The sequence below is a fragment of the Scophthalmus maximus genome, chromosome 8, assembly GCF_022379125.1.
Source record: "Scophthalmus maximus strain ysfricsl-2021 chromosome 8, ASM2237912v1, whole genome shotgun sequence".
In the NCBI taxonomy this organism is placed as follows: Eukaryota; Metazoa; Chordata; class Actinopteri; order Pleuronectiformes; family Scophthalmidae; genus Scophthalmus; species Scophthalmus maximus.
Window position 1 is genome coordinate 21,864,455 of NC_061522.1, and position 25,546 is coordinate 21,890,000.

The 25,546-nt window shown below is 44.2% G+C and overlaps 1 protein-coding gene across 1 annotated transcript in view; it reads left to right on the forward strand.

The window, feature by feature from the left end:
- maml3 (mastermind-like transcriptional coactivator 3) overlaps positions 1-25,230 on the forward strand; it is a 108,205-nt gene extending 82,975 nt beyond the window's left edge. Inside the window, exons 4-6 of the mRNA XM_035636615.2 lie at positions 15,783-16,049; positions 19,378-19,459; positions 21,002-25,230. Of these exons, the coding sequence (XP_035492508.2) occupies positions 15,783-16,049; positions 19,378-19,459; positions 21,002-22,104 (1,452 nt within the window). The 3' untranslated portion in view covers positions 22,105-25,230. The remainder of the gene's footprint in view (positions 1-15,782; positions 16,050-19,377; positions 19,460-21,001) is intronic.
- Positions 25,231-25,546: the final 316 nt, after the last annotated feature.

The following is a 25,546-nucleotide window of genomic DNA, read 5'->3' on the forward strand; positions in this document are numbered from 1 at the left end:
TCCATCTGGTATACACCCAACCACTGCAGAGTCATCAGAGAACTTCTGCAAGTGGCACAACTCAGAGTTGTACTTAAAGTCAGTGGTGTATACGGTGAACAGGAAAGGAGACAGCACAGTCCCCTGTGGAGCTCCTGTACCACTCACCACCATGGCAGACAGAACACGGCCCAGTCGTACAAACTGTGGCCTGCCTGTCAGGTAGTTAGAGATCTAGGAGACAGTGGACGCGCCGACACCCATCAACCGCAGCTTGTCACCCAGTAGCAGTGGCTGGATGGTGTTGAAAGCACTGGAGAAATCAAAGAAAGTGATTCTAACAGTGCCGCGAACACTATCCAGATGCGAATGGGCCCGCTGCAGCAGATAGATGACAGCGTCGTCCACACCCTGAAGAGGGTGATAGGCAAACTGTAGAGGGTAGAGCGACGATCTCACCTGCGGCCTCAGTTGGGCCAAAACAGCCTCTCCCTCACCTTCATCACATGAGATGTGAGGGCAACTGGTCGGTAGTCGTTGAGTCCGGATGGAGTCGACTTCTTCGGAACAGGAACGAGGCAGGACGTCTTCCACAGCACCGGTACCTGTTCCAGGCTCAGGTTGAAGAGATGCTGGAGAACAGCACACAGCTGGCTGGCACAGGTCTTCAGAACCCTGGGGCTGATGCCATCAGGTCCCGCAGCCTTGCGTTGGTGAAGTCTCTCCAACTGTCTCTTCACCTGGGCCGTTGTCACAGTCCAGCGGGGGGAGGGGGTTCCGACTGTCTGTGGGGGGATGGAGGTGTTTTGAAGGTGGGGGGATTGGATCCGTTGTGCTCACCACAGGGGAGTTATTAGCTAGCAATAACTATTGTTTGCTAGTGACATTTGTCATTTCAGCTTTCCAAACGTAAGGACACTGACAAAAAAATGTAAAGTGCTTATATGTCACTTATTACAATATTACCTGCCACTGTCACCATTATCAAAATATGGACAGCTCGTCAGAAGGAGCAGCAGTGAAGGACTCACATATATGCGTTGCTTTAAGGCTTGACGGTGGGCATGCCTTAAATTTGGTGCTGTTGCAATCATCATGGCGACAACAACCAATCACAGTTTCCAGTTCGTGGCACACAACTTCTCCGGCTTTCATGTAAACATGCCATGCTAGCTCGTAAGCAGTGCTAAAGGGAAGTGCACTGGAAATAAACACAATTTGATTGGCTGTTGCCTGCGCTGATGTTTCCTTTTTTTTTTTGCTTTTCACTACTTCTCCCACACGCAGCGCAAGCAAAGCAAAGCAACAAATCGTGAAATTCAGCAGCGAAAGACGTCAGTCCATTGAAAGTGAATGAGTAGCGTTTCTGTTGAAGCCTCCAATGGGCATGTGAGGGCTAAATTAGAGAAGGGTCAGACGTTAAAGATTGCTTGAGAGGGATGACAGATTGCTATAACAATAACCTGCACAGTCCTTATGAGCTGGTCAGTAATTGGCAGAATTTATAGTCACTGTGAGGAAGTTACTGAATTGAATAAAGCAGTTTTTAAACATCACTCGTCGAAACCTTTAGAGAGGTGCTAGCGGGTGGCGCTGCAACTCTGTGGTTTTGGCCTAGTGGTTAGCGAGGTCACGGTGTGGTCAGAACAGGAAAATCACAACAACAGCAAAGAGAGAAACAAGCTTTCTCCAAATTCGCTTACTGCAACCTTAAACACTGGGAAAATATGACTACATAACCTTAAGTAGGCTTTATGAAAAATTGTAGAATGAGAAGAAATCCAATTTTGTGCTTAGTTTTTGTTTTAAAGTCAGTAAAGTCATCGTTATCACCCACATCGGCTGCGTCTGTCTCGTACTAATTATTCAAATAAGTCAGTGTTAAAGTGGACTTCCTCTCATTGACATGCCAGCGTGTGCATTATCTGCAATGGTAGGAGCCTAAATGAGGCTTTTTAATTATTAGTTTATGTAAAAGATGCTCGTTGCATGGGTAAACAGACGACACAAGTTAGTCCCCAGAGGTTTAGCTCTTCTCTCTCTCCCTCTCTCTCTCTCTCTCTCGCTCTACCTTGATGGAGTGGTTTCAGAAAACCTCAGACCCACATCGCTGCCACCCTCTTACCCCTCTCTACTCCTCTCCACTCTCCCCTTCCATCCTTCCCCGCTCATCAGTCTTTAATCGCCATGTACACCTCCATTGCTTCCCCTCTCTTTACCTTCCCTCTACCTCCTTCCAGCTCTCCTCCGGTCCCTCCCACCCAGGCTATCAGTGTAGTGTGAATCCTTTGGTAAACGTCTGGTGCCTTGCAGAGCTTGTCAATACAGCCAGAGCTAATTAGCAGAATCACAGAATAATTAGTTTTTCTTCTTGTTGTTTAATTCCCACCACCCCCCCATCATCCCATCCCATCCCTCTCCTCCCACCTCTCCATAGTAATTCTGCTGTCAACAGTCAGCACTATCACAGAGTTATAAGCACAGTCTTCCCTTTCTCTCTCTCTCTGGATCTCTTGATAAGTCTCTTCTTCCCCTCTACATCTCACACTGCCTGTTTCCCTTCTACATTCTGTCTCCTCTCCCCGTAGAGTGTTTCCCGCCCACATCCTTTTTCTCTATTGAGGTTTCTCTTGCTGTTGTTGACCTAAACACATGGTCAAGCTTGTTTTTTCACTCCATGTCTTCCTCCCACTCTGCCTCCATCTTCCCCTCCCTCTTTCTCCGGCTCACTCTTGTTTGTCCCTATAGCCAGTGTTTGTTTACACATCTTTATCTATTTCTCCCTCCAGGTTGGTCGACAGCCTACTCCTTCAAAAACGATTTCCCCTATATATTCCTCCCTCCCTTCCTCCCTCCCTCCCGTGGCCGCTTCTCTTCATCTCCTCGGGATGACTGTTTGCTCCCTTCCTTTATCTCCAGCTTTCCTTCTACCCCTCCCTGTGTCATTCCTCCACCCACCCATCACTCTGCTCGCTCTCTCTCTCCCTCCCTCTTAACCACTCCTCGATTGCTCTTGTTTTGTAGAAACGATAAGGTGGCGGGAGGAAGGGTGTCTGGTCACAACCGAGGTAATTGGCTCTTTATGGCTCAGATTTGTGCAGAGAGTGCTCCGGTTTAGTCTGGCTTAGCAGCCTCACTACCGGAGGCCCACAACATCGTGTGAGCTGTGAAGCTCTGCCATTATCTACATGGGTAGACTTTCAAAGAAGTAAAGTAGGAGCTTACATGGACAGAATGACGCTCTTTGATGAGCAATCCTGCATCTACACTCTGCTCACCACCTCGTGCTCTGCTCTTACCACACTGCTGAACTCTCCATAGATATAAATACTGCACATTGTTTGTTATAGTTAACACTTTGGTAAACTATTTCATGGGATATATTTCATGCTCAGCAAATTAGCTCATGTTTGATTTTTTTTTTAACTTCACTAGTTTGGCTCACATTCACCAATCTCAACAACTTCATCTGCAGCAACTCACAACATGTTTGTAGCCTCCCAAAAAGCCTTTCCATTGCTAAACAAAGTTAGAAACTAGCTGGTAAAGTGGTAGGCAGTTGTTTGGTAACATATTTCCCATAGCACCTTTATGAGGTGATAATATCAGCGCTCCAGACCAACTTTTTACATTGGTTTCACTGGTGCACCAGCACATCCTTTAGGTGCAGGTGGTAAAGCGGTTAACTGTACTGGGCTTTTCAGGGATGGGTACAGATGTTATCGGCACAGCATCTTTCTTTTTGAAAAAAGCAATCTGTAGGTGTCATAATTTTTGTCACTCAAGGAGGAGTAGGATAGCCAAAATGGTTGCACTGTGGAGCCCTGAATATGTATGTGTTTACAGTTTGTTCCGCTGCCCTCCAGTGGTCAAGATTCCAAATAATAAAGCTTTAAAAAAATACATTGATGGTATGATAAGTGGAACGGTATCTGTGTCACTAGCATCTTGCTATTTAAAATCAAAATTAGCATTACTGTTAGCATCAGCTTAGGTGCACAAAGTTTTGTGTTCTATTATCTGCAGTATAAGCCGTCTGAGAGGCCTTTCGACAAGTCCTCAGACAGAGTTTGACAGGTAAATGTGTGTTGCTACTTTTTTCACGATAATTGGTGATTGATAATGCGGAAGCCTTTGTTGGTGTTTTGCTCTCTCTATTCAGGTGGACTGCTAGACAGAAAATCTGCCAGGCCAATATTATTCATCATAGTGCAGTTTATTTGTGATGGTGTATATAAGCTGTATATAAATATTTGTGTCTGAAATATTGTTAATTATAGTCCGATAATCTGTCTGAAATATATGAAATATGTAGTTTAGGATTTGGCCTAATTAATTTTCTGTTCTCTGTCGAAGGATTTCTGGCTCTCCTCGGGTCTGTTTTACATTTTTACACATGTGAAGACCTTTACAATCCATTATGAACGGATCCTGCTGTAGATAAGGAATATTAAATCCATAGGTGATTTGTTCTTTCCAGTGGTAGTCCAGTAATTAAAGGATTTTTCAATTTGATACCACAATGCTAATGCCATTTCTGTCCGTGTTGCAGGGAAATGCTAACGAACAAAGAACAAGCACTTTGGTTTGCCCACCAGGGCAGGTCTGACCTGACGGGCTGATCAATATTTTTCAGTAGGGTTGTATGGGAGAACCTCTTCAGATACAATAAAGGTGCTAGCATTAGCTCTTGCCATGCTCTAGCTGCATTTGCACACCTACAGACGCATAAACACACACTCGTGCACAATCATATAGCCTTTCTTTTCTGTCTACCACTGTACACCTCTTTCTCTGTCTTTCTCTCTGTCCATCTGTTATGCTGAGTCGTGCGATCAGGAGAGGCTCTATACATCACCCCTCCACCTCCCTTGGGACAATGCAGTGGAGGACGGGAGAAAAGGAAGGGGCGGGGGGGGGGGGGGGGGGGTAGATAGATCGGCCTCTCTCTCTCTCTCTCTCACTTTCCTCACACACACACACACCACCAGCAGCAGCAGCAGCAGCTGTTAGCAATAACTGCAAATTGTTTTTCCTGTGCTTATTTGTGGTACACTACTGATTGGAAGGTCCTTTCTGTGTGTGTGTGTGTGTGCGTGTGTGTGTGTGTGTGTGTGTGTGTGTGTGTGTGTGTTTTTGTTTGTGTTTGTGCGTTTTTGTTTGTGTGTGTGCATACAAGGTATCAAATTGTGTGTGTGTGTGTGTGTGTGTGTGCGCGCCAGTTGAGTTAGAGTTTAAGCTGCATTAGGAAGAGTCTGAGACCAACACTTAGTTTAATGGAATTGCCATTTTCTCCTTTTTGAGAACAAATGTGTTATCTGACAACGGATCGACACACACCCATTGAGGGTCACAGACTGAGAGAGAGAAAAAGACAGTGATAAGGAGATAAGGAGAGCGAAAGGGAGAGACGAGCATAGCAGTAGGTGGGAACAGTGTGTGATTGATGGATGGAGATGTATCTCCAACACAAGCAGAGAGAAAGAGACAAACAGAGAGGAAAAAGAGGGAATGTAGAGAAAGACAAAGTAATTCACCGAAAGTGGGAGGGAGGGAGGAAGACGGAGGAAGAGATGAGTAGAATGCAATAATGTGATAAAGCAGCTGAGGAATGGAGGTTTTTCTACATCCTGACGCTTTTAGTCCCATTTCTACTTTTTACGGCAGATTTCATCATATTACCAAAGGCCATTTTGTCTCTATTGTGGATAATAGGCTTCTGCGGAATTATTGGAGATGCTGGCTTAGATAATGGTCATTCTCTTTTGCTCCGTCTCCATATCTCTCTCCCTCACTGCGTTAGAGAGGCAGAGTCGAGGCAGAGGAGGTAAAGGAGGAGGAGAGAGATTAATGGCATACAAAAATGGGCAGAGTTGGGGGCGATGGAGATAGCCGTAGGTGCAGTGCATAGAGAGGCAGCAGAATGTTTAAGACAAAGGGAAGTTCGGATAGGTTGTGCTCTGTAAATACCGTGTGTGCTCATACTGATTTGTGAATGTTTGCTTCTAATACAATAAGTGGATAAGAAAATTGGATTTCTGCATCATTATATCCCTCCTCCAGAGGGAATGAACCAGCCAGAACTCCATGGCGGCTGTGTTCCTGAAGGCTTACAGTATGTCTGAAAAACAACCACAGGTCTCTGGTTCAATGTCTGTTTCTTGTGTCGATCCTCTATGAAAATCTGTGACTTTGAATCGCAACGAGTCCAGTTCTCGGCCAACTGTTTTGTTGATTACTTAATAATTCAAGTCATTATTCAGGGTCCAAACCTTTGATATTTCTAGGCTCTTGAATTGAGAATGAGAGGGAAAAACTAAATGAGAATTTGCTGTTTTGATTAACCCTTTGTCTGACAAAACAAAGAGTCAAAACCTTAAAATATTAAGTATTAAATATTATTATAACTGATTATCAAAACAGTAGCAGATTATTTTTTTGTTTATCAACAAATGATTAATCCGCTGATCATTGCAGGGCTATTTTCAATGACTGTTTATCATTTCAGTAAATGTTCAAGCAAAAAATTGAAGGAAAACAAACCAGCAGTTTCAGCCTCTAAAATGAGATTGTTTGCCTTCTTTCTTAGTTTTTTCCTGAATATATTTGGATTTTGGAGAGCTCATGGGAATGGTGAATGGCAATTTGTTAAGGCCGTCTTCTCAATCAAAACAACAGCGCCAGATGTTTCAGCAAATGCTCCAAAATAAATCTCTCTTAACTTTCCCAGTAACCAGGACTTTTGTCCATCAGGATCACAGGATGAGGCAGTGTCGTGGTGGCGCAGAGCAATGAAGGTCAGCACAGGGGGAGGTCAGGGTAGACGGTTTGAACATCAAAACAGACTTAAACAAGGGCGACTGTTGTTTGCTTAGTTCTTGCTTCCTACCTACAGCGAGTCATGACTGTGTGTTGTTATTATTGTGACCAAGATGACGAAGGCACCCTACCCTTAACCTTCACGACTAACCTCAGCAGTGATATTTTTCTTAGCCTCAGAGAAAAACCTATTCTCAGCTAACCCTTACCCTCTGGAGTTGGCGTGATCAAAGTCATGTGATGTGCCTTGTGTGTTTTGGGGCCAGTTACGTTAGTATGCTGTGTCTGGTCATACAGGCAATGTTGTGAGGAAGAAAAAAAAAAAATACCAAACATTGGCATGGTAAAAGTGTGGTACAGAAAGGCAGAATCAAAAGTATTGAAAAACCACAAACATTAAACATAGCGTTGCCATAGAACATGTGAACTTCCAAACAGATGAGTGAGAAAATAATTAATCTATCAAATAGCTTCAGTGTTTGCATAGATGGGTGCATGTGAGTCAGCTTTTGTACAGTACGTGGCAGCAGATTCTCTACGGTAGCTCACTTGAATACTGAAGGATAGAGGAAAAGATGGGGGTAGTTAGAGGGGTGGAGAAATCAAGATGGAGGGAGGGCGAAGAGGATGGAATAGGAAGGGAGTGAGATGATGTGAAGACGAGAGGAGGGAAAGCAGAGAGTGCCTGAAGAAACACAGGAAGATGGAGAGACTGGGGAGACATGGCAGTGGGAAGGGGGAGCCTATTGCCCTGAGACTACGGCAGAGAGAGAAAAAAAGAGGGAGACAGCAAAAAGAGTGATAGCCCTACAGCAGCACCTAATGGCTTCTCTGGAGAGAAGGAGAGGGAGGGAGTGCAGAGGAGGAGAATGGCATAATGAAGGAGCTATGACAGAGGCAAAGATAGATTTAGAGAGGTAAGGAGGGAGAGACAAAGAGAGGTGGAGGTTGCACGGCCATTCTGTAAAGATGGTGTCAAAGACAGCGGGGGGAGAGAGAGTGAAAAACGGTAAATGGTGAAATGGGGAGGGAAGGGGGCAGAATGATAGCTGCTGAGGCAGGGATGGATCCAGACGTTAAATGAGCAACAGCGAGAATAAAGATGGATGAGCACAGTGGCAGAAAAACAAATGTGAAACAGGTAGAACAACAAATGAAAGCAAGGGGTGAAGAGGAGGAGAGCGAGCGGAGCTGCAGGGCGAAAGGAGGCAGGCGAGAAGAGGAGGGATCAGCCCTTGAGGTGAACAAAGAGGGAAGGAATGAGGGGGAAGATGGATGGAGTCTAAGGGTGAACAGAGAAGGAGGGAGGAAGGGATTTTAAAAAAAGATGGGGAGAGAAATAGAGATGAATGAACAGCAAAAAGAGATTGAATGAGGTGAGGAAGAGATGGAGTGATGTTTTGACTGAGCGCACAGTGAACAGAGAGCGAGTGGTGAGGAAGCTGAAGAAGCGGTTGTTTAGAGGTGGAGGATGAGTGGATGGAGAGAGAGGGATGTAAACAGAGAGGCAAGGATGGACGGATGTGCGGAACATATCTTTACCTCCGTTAACAGCCGTGTAATAGCACTGATCGCAGCTGTGAATAATTCAAAGCCTCTTGTTGGGAATTCTCCCTGGTAAGAACTCGAATGAGATCGTCTTGCACGCACATTCATGCGTGCGCGACAGGGCGCGCTCACCACAGTGTTTGATTTCTTCACTCCCTCTGTTTATCGCTACTTCTAGCTACAAGCTTTGTGTATTACCCTCAATACACACATCTGTGTGCACGTACACACAGGGCGCACAATAGAGAGAGTCGCAATGAAAAGAGGAAGAAGAGCGAACAGTCCACCCTCTGTGGCTCCAAGTTGTCACTCAGCATTCTCAGCCGCCATGATTGGATTATACAGAAACACATCAATCTCTCTCTCTCTCATACACTTTTCTCCTTTGTTTTGTTTTGTTATACACACATTTACAAACCACACTCTCTGCCACTGCCTCTGTCTGCACGTGTGTCTTTAAGGTCTCCATGGCTACCGTTTCCAGGGTGATTTACTGTAGCACCTGGTCCCTCCCAGGGTGGTACACTCGCCCGCTCACCACAATCACTCCCCGGCCACCAGTGATCTCATCCCTTTGCTCCGCTCATGCTCCCTCCTCCTCCTCCTCCTCCTCCTCCTGCTCCTGCGTGTTGTCATGGACATGATTTACTCCTGTCTTCTGTCCTCTCACTGCACGTCATATTCTGCTGTCTGTGGCCATTTATCGTGCTCACTAATGGTATTCACCAGAGGCAACCTCTAAGGAACTGAGAGTGAAGCGGCTCTTAATATGAGGCTTGGAACCTGCTGTACGAGATCCATCAAACATTAGTGTTCAAACAATCATTTCATTCATTGGTTGGTTGATGTATGATTAATGGACAACTGTTGTTGAAAAACTTTGACAACATTTATCAGAATAAATTCAACACTGGTTTTCGACAATTTGAAGATGTCGCCTTGTACTTTGAGAAGTGATGTTTTTGAGCATTTTTTGGTATTTTATGTATTAAACATTTAAGTATCAGAAATCCAAAGATATTTACAGGAAATGAAATAGATCAACAAAAGATTAGAGGGCGAAACTCGACAACGGTCGCACATGGCACACACCAGAATCTACGCCTCAGCCACTGATGGACTCCGACCAGCCCGACACAAAACATGGAGCTTGTACCTTAAAGAGCAGCTGCTTCTCTTTACATGGACTTGGCTTGGGTTATGAATAGTCAACCGGACGCAACCAGATGATAGTGAAGTGCCACCAGAACCAGATCCAGGCCCATGGTTCTGCTGTTTAGATTACCACACCACATCAGTGTTACCAGGCTACAGTAGTAGGCTCTGAGTCCCCCCTCTGATTGGCTGCCTGACCAGTCGTTGCTAGAGCTACAGAGAGAAGCACGAGAGGAGATGCTAAACTACACTGAGATGTTTTTTTGGAACTTAAGGAATGCATCCATAGGGGAACATGAATGTCTGAACCAAATTATGTGACAATTCATCCAGACATTTCATGTAAACCCCATGGTCTCGCAAGAGGTCAGAGGATCACTGAGGTCAGCAGGCCAAATCCTCAGCCTGTTACACAATTTCATGGCAGTCAACAGTTGTTGAGATTGGTCTGGACCAAAGCATCCAACCAACTGACCCGCACTTCTGTAAACCAAAATGAGCTCAGAGTCTGTATATTTCTGAGAGTATATGTCTTGAAGCCTGTTTTCCACATTCTGTCACTATGTCAGCTGTAGAATCTAAATCTCCAGATGGTGTTGTCGCCTGGGTGGAGCCATGGCAAGTCAGGATTGAGAAACTGACACGACTAAGTGCGTAGGCTGAGAAAGCAGTCAGTCGAGACAGTCTCGAGCTGTAACATCCTACTAATGCAACAGTGATTTATGGGACAAGCGGTGCAACTTAGGTTTGGCTTAAACGTTACACGTTAGTTTGTAGTATGACCATAAAAACCTCATCTCTATGAATGAAAGTAAACAGGAATGTGTCCATTTTTTTGTTGGATAAACTAATCTAAAGAATTCTGTCAGCATGATTGCACACAAGCATGACCTGAGATCCAAGGCTCTACGCTGACAATCCTGGGTAAACAGGGAAATCCCTTGGTTAAGCACAGTGCCTCCAAACAGAAGTAATGCTGCAGGGATTCATTTATTTAAATTGATCCACTCCTGCATGCCCACATGCATTTCACAGCAGCACTGCATGACATTGTGTTGCTTCAGTTCTGGTTAAGGATGATCCCAAGAAACCCTGTTAACCCAGTCTATTGTTTTTAATGCAGTGAGGGGAATTTTGCTCTGTGTGTGTGTGTGTGTGTGTGTGTGTGTGTGTGTGTGTGTGTGTGTGTGTGTGTGTGTGTGTGTGTGTGTGTGTGTGTGTGTGTGTGTGTGTGTGTGTGTGTGTGTGTGTGTGTGTGTGTGTGTGTGTGTGTGTGTGTGTGTGTGTGTGTGTGTGTGTGTGTGTGTGTGTGTGTGTGTGTACAAGATTCAGATATAGGCCAGTTAGGGTTTAGAGCAGAGAGATGTTAGAGATTAAACAGACCTCTGTGGGGAGCAAGACTTTTCTCCAGCAGTTTAAATATAACTCTCTTCAGGGAGAAACTGTGTGCGTTTGCGTCAGAGTGATGTCTTCTTTACCTTTGGTGCCGTGGGGATAGTTAAATACTGTGAGGTCTGGCTCCACCATCTGCACGGGGTTAGTATCCGTGTGTGTTTCTGTATGTGCATTTGTTGTTATCGATCAGTCAGCAGGTGCTGCATAATAATACTTTAACCATTTTCCCTAAAACACATCGAAATTGTTTAATTTTAAGAGCACGAATACTTTTTCACTTTACTTTACACTAACACTTACACTACTTAACATCGACCGTGTTCAGCTGTATGAAATTGACAATATGCTCTCACATGCAGCAGGTCGTCCTTTTTCCTTCTTATGGAGACTTATGTTGACTTATGTCTTATGTTGCTTATGATGACTCAGATTACTATAGAGTTGGGAAGGCGGGCTTTACATACGAACACTGCCGTCCCATGTCTGTCATACCACCAGTTGGAATCTTAGCTGATTGTCCAAGCTCTTGAAAAATCAGTATTCATTACTTTAAGACATGACATGGATGTCAGAGCACTATTTAACTCTGTGTTCTTACGTGTGTTCGGAATAAACATGAAGTTTTGGAGGTATCGTCTTGGATAGTGATTGACATTTGCTGTAGCTAGTAGCACTGACTGTGTGTCAAACCCCTGAACCGAAGTTGACAGTAACTAGTCTGTGATTTCAATCGATGAATAGTACAGAGTAGAAGGGAGTAGATCCCTACATGCCTGTTTTTAACTGGCTGAATTTCTAGTCACTAGGGAGAGAGTGGGAAATTGGAGAGCATTATTACCTGGCGCAGAATTTGTCAATGACCCATAGTGCAGGATGAGTCATCAAACGGTTGGAACCGTTTTGGTTTAGATGGAAAAATACATTTTGTTTTGTTTAGCTTCTTACTGATATTCATCATAAAACAAGAGATTAATGAGCAATTACACAGGGTTCCAACTGGGACTGCATAGTGTACTTTCTCTGGATTAAGGCTGGCACATTTTGAGAATGTAAACACACCACTGCAGCAACGTACCTTTTTTGTGATGCATCTGGTCATATTACGACCAATGTAGTTGGGTTTTCATACTATTTGCACATTTCTTCAATCGTCAGACATCACAGGGGTCTGAGCGCAAGGTCAAGCAGTGTGAAATCTTAGGACCATTCAGACATTGAGAAGCTCTGGCTGTGAAAGAGATCAAACCTGTAACCTTCAAGCTGTTGCCGCACTAACAATAAATGCAGCTTCAACACACTCAGCAACATAAACATTCAACTGCCTCTGTCTGAATACAGCATTCAAAGATAATGTGGGCAGATGATAATGCACTTCCTGTTCTCTTCCTCAGTTTGACTGCATCCGTTGTCTATGTGAGAGTCTAATAAAGCATCATGTCACCCCTCCATCCCTCTCTCTGCCTCTTCTCTTCCACCGTTGCAGCTCTCCTCCTCTTCACACGCCCTCCCTCCTCTCTCTTACACAAGTGGGTGACAGATGTGAGCCACCGTGGAGAGCACATAGACACCCAGGGCTTTGCTGCTCTCGTTGACTGTGTGTGTGTGTGTGTGTGTGTGTGTGTGTGTGTTATTTCATAGCCGCAATTTGTCTTTAATCTTGTGGTCGCCATTGGAGCAGGGGGTTTTATTGGAGAGTACATTGTCACAGTATATGACACACGCACACACACACACACACAAACACATATGTATATATACAATATATACCCTCTCTCTATCTCTCTCACTTACACACATACACACATTTCCGCTCACTTCTCGTATAATGTAATCACCTGGGCTCTCCATGCCTCCTAACCCAATAAAGCTGGAACACACACACGGATAGACACACACACACACACACACACACACACACACACTCTCAAAAACAAACACACACTTCCTCCGGAACACCCTGTGATACATTTGCCTCTTCTTTGATTTCATCCTCTGTTCCCTTTTCTCTGCCGTGTCTTTCCTGCAACAAAACGGACTTGGTGGCGGCCTACAACTGTTACAGTTTCAAGCTCAAAAGGAGTATGACCATTAGCCGCTAACCATTAGCCTCTGACACACTCCTGCCACTGTGGATGCTCCTTGTTACATCATTTCACTACAGTCATGAATTATGACGAATAAGAAAGAGAGCAAGGAAAATGGACTGATAGATAATGAAAGAAGTCGAAGACTTGTCAGATATGAGCGTGTTTGAATGTATACTGTACGTGTGACTTGTCGGGGTCTGCCTGGTGTTGCTGAGAGTGGCCAGGCACAACGGCCACAACCGCTCCACCAAGGGCCATCTGCTCCTCGCCGCCGCAACTTTTGCCAGGGTACCTGCTCTCCTCTCCTCTCCAGTCCCACCTTTTACTCCTCATCCCCCTGCTTCCTCTTTTTTTCTCCCAGAAGAAGACCTTTCTCCTCTTCTCTTTCTCAGTCGGCTCTAATGCCGTCCTTATTTCCTCACACATGCTCTGCTCTTTTCCCTTCTATTCAGTTAATTTGTTTTTTTCATCCTTAAGACGATACCTGCGTTCTACTAAATGAGCTTGATTGGCATGACATTCAATTCATTGTACATTAGCAACGCTTCAGCGAAAGACTAATAACACCGACATTATACTGATACTAAGGCGAATGCATTTGCTCTTTTTTCATCTTCACCCTCATGTGCATTTTTTTATACATATTTCAATACACACACACACACACACACACACACACACAACTTTACTGTCATTTCTCCAGCTACCACCTTCACCAAAATCTTTATATTCTCTGAGACTTTTCCTCTCCTATTTCCTGTGTAATATATCTTCCTTAGTTCCCTGGAAAATGTGTGGACATGACTCAGGACAAACACACACACACACACACAAATTATAAACTATAAACTACAAACTCACTCATCTACAGAGTGAGAGAGGGAGAACAAGTGAGAGAGTGAAGAAAGTAGTTTGATGATGGGGTGTTTAGAGGGAAAGGAAGAAAAGAGGTAGAGGGAGAGATCGTAGATCAGAACCGTCATGATTGAGCCATCTGCTGAGAGGAGACCAGTGAGACACACACACACACACACACACACACACACACACACACACACACACACACAGACACACACACACACACACACACACACACACACACACACACACACACACACACACACACACACACACACACACACGTGCTTAAAGATCACCACTGCCACCCGTTGGTCGAATCCTGACACTACGCCTCTCCTTCCCCTCTCCACTACACTCCTCCCTTGCGTCGTCTCACTGCTCTGCTGCCATCCAGCAGGAACATGCCAACCAGAGATGAGACACGTAGCTCTGAACATCGATCAGTCTCGTCTAGCTGTCTGGTGAGCCAGTCTTAAGCAGCCAATTCTGTTTGCTCCACGGGGTTTTCTGGTGTTCTAATATATGACCTTTATCTCCACCTAACTCCTTTCTAAGAAGAGCCGAGCCTCAATACGGATTAAGAGGCTTCAGCTCCTTTCAAAACATATTGAGTATAGTGGTGTTTTGCAGACTGTATCCAACGCTGCAATTCATAACTGTAATCCTGCTTTTGCTGTTTGATTCTCTCCCTGCAGTTAGAAATGTGTTATGTTGTCATGTGCGAGCTCTGTGTGGCCATGTGTGGTAGTATTTCTATATGTGCAAACACTGTACTGGCCTGAATCGTCCATTCTTCTCCTCTCATGCCTTCTCCCTCTCTTATTGCTTTAACAAATGTCCACTCTCGTTCAGCTGTCTAACCTTTAATACATTCTTAAACGCTCCTCTCCCATTGGCCGGAGCAGGCCATTTCATCCTATTAGAGATTAGAATAAGGCTGAGTAGAGAAGGAAGTGCTCTTTATATGCTAATGAGGAGATAATATATGCAGCGAGGACCCACCAAAGCCCTGTTGGTAGGACTCAGGGTGGCCATTCATGCTGAATCCTGAAGCAGTCCTGTCTTTTTCTTGCTCTACACTCTCATTCACAGACACCTGGACTGTGTCTTTGAGTGTTTATGCAACATAATGCTCGACTGCAGACTGTGTGAAGTTGTGACCTCTAGATACAATGCTGGGACTCTATTGTGTACTCTGTGCCTCATGTAATTATGTTACCTTCACTTGTAATACAGAGCTGTAACAATGACAGTGAAAAGGTTTGTGTCATTTGAACTGGCTTTGATCATTTGGCCCTTCTTTGTTTAGTTTTAACTACCTGTTAAAAATAGACTTTAAAGCGATAGTTGGACATTTTGGGAAATGCACTCGTTTGCTTTCTTGTCAAGAGTCAGATGACAGGATCAGTGCCACTCTGATACCTGTGATGAAGCTACCGCTTATAGCAGGTTAGCTTAGCTAAGCTTAACTTAGCAGAAACCCTGGAGACTGGCTCTTTCTGAGTATAAAAAAATCTTCAACACCAGTAGTGTTGGTGGGCTCACTACTTATCACTTTTTGTCTTGTTTATTCCATACTAAAACTGAAATGTAAAAACAACAATTTGCTTAAATAAAGTTTATTACATGTTAGTTAGTGAGCTTGAGGGGTGCTGGTAAACAGCTTTTGTTGCCTTTGAACACATCCAAGATGGCTGTCTCCAGTTCCCAGTATTTTTTTTAAAGATAAGTTAACTGGGTGCTGGCTGGGGCATTATATTTGACAGATTGATGCAGGACTGCCATCAGTCTTCTCATCTAACTCTATGCAAAAAGGCAAATCAGCCTGTTTCACAAAATGCCAAACTGTTCCCTTAACTTGACTGATTGATAGGCGATTAACCAAATTATTCCGCAACAGTCTATCTGACCGATTGTGCCCTCTTTCTGTCTGTGCAGGAGCAAGGTGTGGTGGGAATTTCACGACCACCAGGCGCCATCCCTCCTCCTCACCCTGGTGGGGGTGTGGCCCCAGGTGTAGGCCCCAACCAGGGGTCAGGACCACCTCCGGGCTACGTGGGCAATCAGCAGCAGGCAGCCATGATGAAACAGATGATGGCAATGGAGCAGGAGAAGAGAGTGCAGATGCACATGATGGAGCAGCAGAAACAGCAGCTCTTCAGAGAACAGAGACAACAGCAGCAGCAGCAACTACTGGCTGAGCAGGTAAGGCTCTTATAGGTTATTGCGCTTGGGTGGGGCTTAAGAAGCAGCAGGGCCTGTGTGATTCATCTGTCGCAGCATTCAATTATAATTTGTGCCAACATTGGTTGTTCATTCATACGTCCCTGTATATTTGAATGTGTCTGTGGCTCTAATAAGAGCAGCCCCGTCCTCTCGTCTTCTTTACTGTTGTCTGGGTGCATGTATAATTACCCTCTACCAGCCCCATCTTCACTACTTCCTTTTCATCTGGTGTGTGTGTGTGTGTGTGTGTGTCTGTGTGTCTGTGTGTGTGTGTGTGTGTGTGTGTGTGTGTGTGTGTCTGTGTGTGTGTGTGTGTGTGTGTGTGTATTTTCGTGTGTGTTTTCGTGTGTGTGTGTGTGTGTGTGTGTGTGTGTAGCTGCCTGCCTGCTGTGATAATGTGGTGTTTTCTTCTCATTTCTCTCTCTGTGAGGGAATCAAGTACTAAAGACTTCTGAACTCTGAAGTCACCACCCACTCTGTTGGTTTTAATTGGATCTGCAAAAACATACACAGACACATAAAATATAGGTGTCTGAAAGGAAAGGCATCCTGCTGGGGTTCAGTATATGTGGTTAACTGGATCAGCCGCTATTTAAACTAGCAACATCTTCTTCTGTCCAGACACGCACTATTTTCATGCTGCATGGATCCAAACTGCTTATTAATGATTAAAAAATAATTTTATTTACTTTTCTATACCTGCAACACAAAAGTGTCAACGCTACTTTTGGATTCATATTTGAACATTGATCACTAAGGGTACAATTTGTGTTGATAAACAACGTGCAAACACTCTACACCAGCAGTCCCCAACCTTTTTTGCGCCACGGACCAGTTTAATGTTAGACAATATTTTCACGGACCGGCCTTCGAGGTGTGGCGGATAAATACACAAAATAAAATGATACGACCGGCATAAAAACTGTGGTATTTTCTAAATATAATAATAAACGTGAATCCACTGTGTACTCTTATGCAACTTTATTAGCGGTGCCCTCGTAACATTGCGCCAACAACATAACATGAGTAACATCCTCTCTGCTCCCTAACACTCTCTGGTCGCTATGGTAACGTTTAAACATGCCTTCAAAATAAGACATAACACAAAAACAAATATAAAGTGCATGAAAAATACAACTCACCATATCGCTAAATGAGTGGGAGCCCTGAGCTTGTTTCTCTGCAACGAGACGGTCCCATCTAGGAGTAATGGGAGACAATGACACCGAAGTGTGTTGCTTATGTCCAGTCTACTCCATAATTTTGTTTTGGTTGCTGTCCCTGCAGAAAATCCCGCTCCACACAAATAGGATGTCGTAAAGGGCAACAGGGTTTTCAGTGTTGTTGTGGCGATCTCAGGGTATTCTGCTGTGACTTTAATCCAGAACACCGGCAGAGTTGTTGTTTCAAACATACTTTTACGGATGTAACAGAGGGAATCCGGTCATTTTTCAAAATAAAACATCGTTCATCGTTTAATAAATAAAACGGAAATAATGTAAGTTATTTATTCTTTCTCTGCGGACCGGTACCAAATGACCCACAGACCAGTACCGGGTTGGGGACCGCTGCTCTACACCGATGTTAACCCACCAACACACACCTGTCTCACCTCAGCTGTACAAAAACTTCTGTCTCACTTCAGCTATACCAAAACATCTGTCTCACTTCACAAGTTCTGCTTTACCAAAACATCTGTCTCACTTCTGCTACACCAAAACACCTGTCTCATTTCTGCGACAGTATACCAAACATCTGTCTCACTTCAGAAGTTCTGCTATACCAAACATCTGTCTTTCTTCAGAAGTTCTGTTATACCAAAACATCTGTCTCACTTCTTCTATACCAAAAATACCTGTCTCATTTCTGCTAAAGTATACAAAAACATCTGTCTCCCTTCAGAAGTACTGCTATACCGAAACATCTGTCTCACTTCTGCAACACCAAAACATCTGTCTCATTTTAGAAGTTCCGCTATACCAAAATATCTTTCACACTTCTGCTATACCAAAATACCTGTCTCATTTCTGCTACAGTATATCAAAACACCTGTCTCACTGCAGAAGTTCTGCTATACCAAAACATCTGTCTCACTTCTGCTACACCAAAACACCTGTCTAATTTCTGCGACAGTATACCTAACATCTGTCTCACTTCAGAAGTTCTGCTATACCTAAAATCTGTCTTTCTTCAGAAGTTCTGCTATACCAAAACATCTTTCTCACTTCTGCTATACCAAAACATCTGTCTCACTTCAGAAGTTCTGCTATACCAAAACATCTTTCTCACTTCTGCTATACCAAAACATCTGTCTCACTTCAGAAGTTCTGCTATACCAAAACATCTGTCTCACTTCTGCTATACCAAAATACCTGTCACATTTCTGCTACAGTATACAAAACATCTGTCTCACCTCAGAAGTTCTTCTATACCAAAACATCTGTCTCACTTCTGCTTTACAAAAATACCTGTCTCATTTCTGCTATAGTATATCAAAACACCTGTCTCACTTCAGAAGTTCTGCTATACCAAAACACCTGTCTCACTTCTTGTGAGGTGGAATTTTTTGATATTTTGGTTTTCTTAGAAATTGTATTTGTTCCATTTATTTTTTAAATAGTTTTTCAATTCATTTCAATGGCAACGACTTTTGCTTTGTCAAATTGAGAGTAGGCTCTCAACTCAGAACTTTTCTCCAATAAGCAACAGAAAGCCACCACACAGCACTCTGTTTACAGGGTTAAGGGATTAACTTGTTGTCACTGGCTCTGAATTACAGGATCACTCAATACTCAACACCTGTACACTGAGTAAACACTAAACACTAACAGGAGTCATTGACATTGCTGCATATGCAATTTGATAGCACCACTGATCTGCTCTTTGAAGTTTTGTGAGTGCCAGTATGATATGTTATCTCCTGATGACTTCTGTTACACCAAAACATCTGCCTCACCTCAGTCGTGTCCAACATCTGTTGCAACTCTAATGTAGCAAACATCTGTCTCACCTTTACTTTACCACAGTCTGCTACAGTGTGCACATTTGATACTTTTTATTACGATCTCGTGACGGAAATCTTCCATATATCATTAAGTTCTTGCATTGGAGGCTTCTTTTCCCCAGTCTACATATGATTACACTCTTTGAATGAAATCAGCTTTATTGAACTGGTCTTACAGTTAAGTGTGATCCTGTTCTTTTGTGGCTCCTTTGGTGATACCGATTCCTGAATGCATAAAATACTGTACATATGAGGGAGTTACAATCTCCACTCTTAACATCTTGCATTTGTCTTTGTGTGTAGCTCCAACAGCAGCAGCAGCACCTCCCCAGACAGATGGGACAGGGCCAGAGGAATCCATACCCCCAAGTCAATCAATACCAAGGTGAGAAACACAAACACACGCATTCATTCCATCTGTGCAAACAATACGCACAATGTATGTAAAAACAAATGAATGGCAGCACCTCAATAGATTTTCTAATGAAGGAGCCAAGACCTGACCTAAATTCTTCAGCATTTTATTGACAGCCACATTAGGAAAATGGATTTTTGGGAAAACAGTTTGCATTTCTTTGCAGAGCATCCAGATGGTTATAACAAAAAAAGCTTACAATCACATATGCGTACTCGATCTGCAATAAGTATGGTATAGATGGTAGAGTGCTAAGACTTACACACAGATTTTCAGTTCACTCTCTGCCATTTTCACAGACAGATACTGAGACACAGAAAAATGTATGCAAACAGCAGTGCTGGCTGATCGTCACCCTGAAACCAAACCGCGTCCTCTCTGTCTGTCTCTGTCAAGATGCATCAGTTAGCACTCAGATGCTCCTCAGCCCCTGTCTCTCTCTCTCTCTCTCTCTCTCTCTCTCTCTCTCTCTCTCTCTCTCTCTCTCTCTCTGCAAAAAAATATAGAATATTCCTGCTCTGCCTGTTACCACGGCAACTTGTCTGTCCTGGATCCCCCAGTGTTCCGGTGAAGTCAGAGAGATGGATGAGAAGAGGGAAGTGGGGGGGGCGGCTAGTCTGGTCGGTAGAAAGAGAGGTTGGGAAGAAATTAGGAGAGGGAGAGAGAGAGAGAGAGAGACGAGTGGGTGAGAGTATGATGGAGAGATGAAGAGAATGCAGAGGGGGGGGGAGGAAAGTCAAGTTGAAAGCCTTTTATAGCCATCAGAGAGACTGTCTGGAAGTCTGCGAGATAATGTGGAGAGGATGAGGGGGCTCCAGCATGAAATTCTGGCCTAGATATATACCTAGTTTAGCTATCCTCCAGTCTGTCAGTGCAATGATTGTGGTAGTGTCACCTGCCATCAGAACATATTCACATTCATCATTTATTCATATTCATAATGAAGTGATACACTGAATGCCTGCGGCTATTTTAGGTTGTCATATTACCTCCAACTTCTCACTGCCTACTTGCGTACAAGTCTGGAGTGTGTGATCCTCTTTGTTCTCACTGTCACTGTTCCAGTCCGAGCTGTGAGGTGAGGGATTAGTGGACTGATGTCAGAAGTGGGTTTATTAGAGGACTTAGAGCCATTTCCACACTAGCAGTCCTCCTCAGCTCGGCTGAAACCGAGCCTCTAATAGGAGAAAGCGGGCAAGTGAATTGTCGGTACTTAAGTGTGTTTAGTTTTATTTTACCGTGGTAGGATTTTAACTAAATTTGGAGAGAAGCATTTGTTTCCTGAGTAAACAGGTTGTCTCATAACATAAATCTTTGCTTCAGCACTGACTTATTAGATTGGTCTCATGTGCCAATTTGTGATTTAAGTGGCTATAGTATACAGGCACCACAGCTCCTTTACAATACTCTCCTGTTCGTCGGTGATGTCTGTCCCCATGTGTCTCTGTAATTCTTTCCCAACTCCATAGTCTCTCTTCTCTCATTTTAATTCCTCTCATTATCTTTTCCTAGGTCCTCCTCAAGATCTGGCATCAAGGAGCCAGGCTCTCCAGAACATTCGGGCTGCCCGGCTCCTACAACAGCAACAGCAGAGCCAGCAGCAGATGGTCCAGATGAGTTCTGTTCAGAGCCAAGGGGGCTCTGTAGGACCTCAAACTGACATGGGTCTACCCTATGGCAACCAGGGGTCTAACCAGGGTTCTCTGTACGGGCTCAACCCCTCCATGAGCCAAATGATCCATCAGCAGCAGCACCAGAGCCAAAGCGTCCAAGGCTCCATGGGTCTTCCACCGCAGCACAACCCTGCCGGAGGGCCGCAACGGCAGGCAGGTGCGGGTCCTGGGGTCGGTGGTATGCCTGGAGGCCCCGGAGGTGGTGGAGCTGGAGGTTACGGGGGACAAGGGATGCTAATGAACTCCATGACCCAGCAACCCCTCAAAGGCCCTCCCATTGCCAAAGCTCAGGCACAGAGACTGCAAAGTATGCTGGGAGCAGGAGGAGGTGGAGGGGGAATGGGGGCAGGAGGCTGGCCACCGCAGCAAGGACAGAGTCTGCAGGCCATGGGGGGAGGAGTCGGAAGGACTACAGGAGGCGGGGGAGGAGATATGGTGGGGTTCAGCTCAGCCCAGGTTTATGGGATGCAGCCAGGTCAACCTCCTCGAATGGCAAAGCAACACTTTCAGGGCCCGGGACAGGGGATGAGCCAGGGGATGGACCCCAGGGTGGGCAACCCAGCTGCGGGTATGGGTGGCCCAATGATGGCCCCCCACATGGGCGGTCAGCCCAGGACCAACCAGCCCCGGCCCATGGTCATGAACCAGGGAATGAGCCAGGGGGTGATGAGCCAGGGGATGACTGTGATGGCGGGATTCGGGCCGGGTCCTGGGGGACCAGGAATGGGGACAGGGGGAGGAGGAGGAGGACCCTATGGACCTGGAGGAGTTGGGGTTGGGAGTCAGCCGCAGGGCTACCAGAGGACAGCCAATCAGGACATGGCATCCTATGGATATGGGGGCGGGCCCTCAAGTGGCGGAGCCTTCGGATTGGGCGATGGCTCCGGGGCGGAGCTGGACTCAAGCGATGGGTGGATGGAGGAGTTTTTCCCGAGCCAATAGCCAACAGGGAATGTGGAGAAGAGTTTTTACTGGATGAACTAAACATTAAAAAAGGACAAATGTTAAAACCTGAGAAAGTAAAACAGAAAGGATGACGTGAGATGGACTGGCATGTTTTTGTTTTCTAAAACATGTGCAAGGTTATAAATGAGATATTGTGTTATGTTTTATGTGTGTGTGTTTGTGTGTCTGTGTGTGTGTCTGTGTGTGTGTGTGTGTGTGTGTGTGTGAGTGTGAGTGAGAGTGGGTGAGTGAGTGATGGAGTGATGGAGAAAGCGATCATTATGTTCCGTGCATATTAACGACGAACCAATATAGAGATTAAGAGGTGTGTTTCATTCGTTTTCCCTTTTTTCTCCACGGAATGAATTTTTCTCATGTTCCAGTGTTTGAAAGCGAGCCCCGTTTACACAGCAGCGCTTTGAGCCTGAGCTTCAGCAGGGGCCGATTGAACACCATAGAATGATGGAGGGGAAGGAAGACTTGTTCTCAAGACAGCAATTTATTTGTGTTTGTGTGTTTGTGCCACCCAGCTCAGTGCTGCTCAGATCTTTCAACTATGTAAGGAGCTGAAGGGAGTAGAAAGCACTCTCAATGCTCCCATTTCCTCTCTTAGATTTGTGCCCTCCATACACATACACACAGATACACACACACACACACACACACACACACAGACGCACACATACGGAGAGACACACTTGCATAACACACACACACACTCTCTCACTTGATCTATCTCTCTGTCTCTCTCATCCTCCTTCCCTCTCTCTTCCTGTCTTTCCCACCCTCTCTCCAGAGACTCGTTGCTCACTCTCAACACTCCTTTCTCTGTTTAAATTGTGAACATCACAACAGAACAAATGATGTTCCTCTATTGTTCCAGACGAGCACACTCTGCCCTCTAGTGCTTTTGCTAGGCAACCGACCTGGGTGGCGTTTTTTTTTGTTGTTTTTTTGGGGGGGGGGGGGGGGGGGGGTCATTTCCTGTGTGTGGCTGTGGATGACTGCTATGACACAAAGAGGAAGACAAAGAGAATAGGCAGCTAAGGCAAGCATTGGTCTCAAAAGCTTACACACAAACACACACGCTCGCACACAAATCAACCACCACAGATCAACAGACATCAGTCTGGGAGGATGAGCAGATGTGTGAGAGGCAGCTAATGGAGCTAATATTACATTACCTGTGTGACACAAACAACAACACATGCATCAGGCTGACATGAAGCAGAATGATTCGCTGGGCACTGAATGTATTCAAGCACCACAAGTGACTTCTTCATTTTTTAAGGAAAAAAAACACTCATTGAAAGCTCACCCACATTGTTTTCTTTGTTGCTGTATTTTATCTTTAACAATGATGCTGGTTGTGTCTTTGTCGATTAAAAAGACCAACGACAAAAAAAAGGTTGAAATTAGCCCTCTTTTAGTTTGTGTTGTCTTTTTGCTATCTGTTTGTCCTCCCGTCACGCCACAGCCTTCTCTTCCAATTGTGACGCAGCTGGGCGTCAGTCACCGTAGCCCTGCTTTACATCGTGGCTTCTCTTGTACCGCAGCTCTGAAATGCCCTCGCATCAGACTAAAACGTAACTGTGCTATACTGTAACACTACTGTGAAGAAATACAAGTTATCCCCTTCCAGCGCTTTACTCGGAAAATGAACCACTGCTAAGCCGCGTTTTAGAGGAAGTGGAAACACTTAAGAAAGCTGATTGGTGGTGACAGTTAGGGCCAGTTAGCATTCAAACAACCTGTGCTTCCACTGAAGTCAGTGTCTCCCCTTCAGAGTCAACTGTAGGCTTTACACTGTCCACTCCCTCGCCCTCGTGGTTGAGTAATAACTATCTGTCAAATAGGTTTTAATACAGTAGCTGTTGTTAAGATAACACCTTACTTCTCTAACTGTTTTATCATCCTGGTTAAAAGATGAATGAAAGTGAGTCTGTATGTGCATTACTTTGTATTTAGCTCATCAGAGTGAAAGTTTGGAGGACGACGCTGTAATCAACAAACCAAAAAGCCTTCTTCTCTGTAAACTAACTCCTTACCATCAACGCATTTGTTCTCATGGTTTGTTGTATAAATCAACCCTTTAAATACAAATTTTAACCACCGACCCCATTGTCCGGTAAGTGTTGCTGCGTTCGGTAGCACCGGCGAATGAGGTTCTGTACTTGTTTTCTTTTTGTCATGCTCTGGGAGTAGAAGTGCTCCGTCTTACTGTGTGAAGTTGAGGGTCAAGGGCAGACAGATGTAGAGGTCGTAGCGATCCCCGATTCTATCAGGGGAGAATGGTAAAATAAATGAAACCCTGTGTCGGTGTCTGGATAGTTTACGCCTTCCTTGTGGTCTTCAGTGGCCCCACTGCTTATGCTTAGTGTGAAACATAGTGAAATAAAGGCAGTGTGTAGGAAAACACCCGAGCTTAACCACTCCAACCAAGAGGCAAGACGACAAAAACTTGTTGGTCAAAAGTTAAGGTCACAGCCGCTGCGACCCTTTTGTTTTGCTTCAGAGTGAGGATCTATGATATGGTTTGAATTCCCTTCAGGAAGAGAGGAGGCCTCCTCAAAATATCATTATGTACCGGGACCAAGTCTGTAGACAACATTTTAACAGAAGTTGTTGTTGTGGATGTTCTTTGTTTTATTTTATTTTATTTTTTTTACTGGTGCTGACATATATGTGATTATGAGAAAAACTATATAAAAGATAATGGCTATTTGTAAATATGTTTTTACAGGTTTAAATACATCAGATAATACAGTCTCTACTCTGTAAAGAATTTACTGTTTGTTGGAAAAATAGAGAAGTATTTTTATTTTGAAGGTTTTTTTGTTTGTTTTCACCTTTAACCCATCTGAGCTATGCCATTGCACTTCAGACAATGTCTTACTACTAATTTGTATTGTAAACCTCCTCCTCTTTTTTGGAATTTTTTTCATTTTGTTTTTTTCTAGTTTCAGATTTGACTCTGTTCTTGAGCAGTGCTTATTTCTTTTTATCCTGTACAGAATTCTGAAATGTTAACAAAAGAGAGTTACAAAAGACCTTTTTGTTTTGTTTGTTTTTCAAAAAGATACAATAAAGAGAGAATGTTCTCGCGGATCATATTAAATGAAAGTTGCTGTCAATTGGGTCCATTTATTCTTACAGTGTGGTCTGTACAGTATCAAAACTGTGGAGGCTCAAAAACTGACAAGATGTAGTCCAAAAATACAACTGACTATATCAAAGTAGAAAGTATTGAAATTGAAAAATGAAAATATTAATGAATAAATTCACTGAGTAAAAATTGTATGCTAACAATGTTAGCTAACTAATCCCACTTAGTTCTTAGATTAGTTTAACATTAAATCACATAAAAACCTTAAACCACACACATTTACAAATGTTCCAATACTTATTTCCACTATGTCCTTGATGAAGAGACATGCAC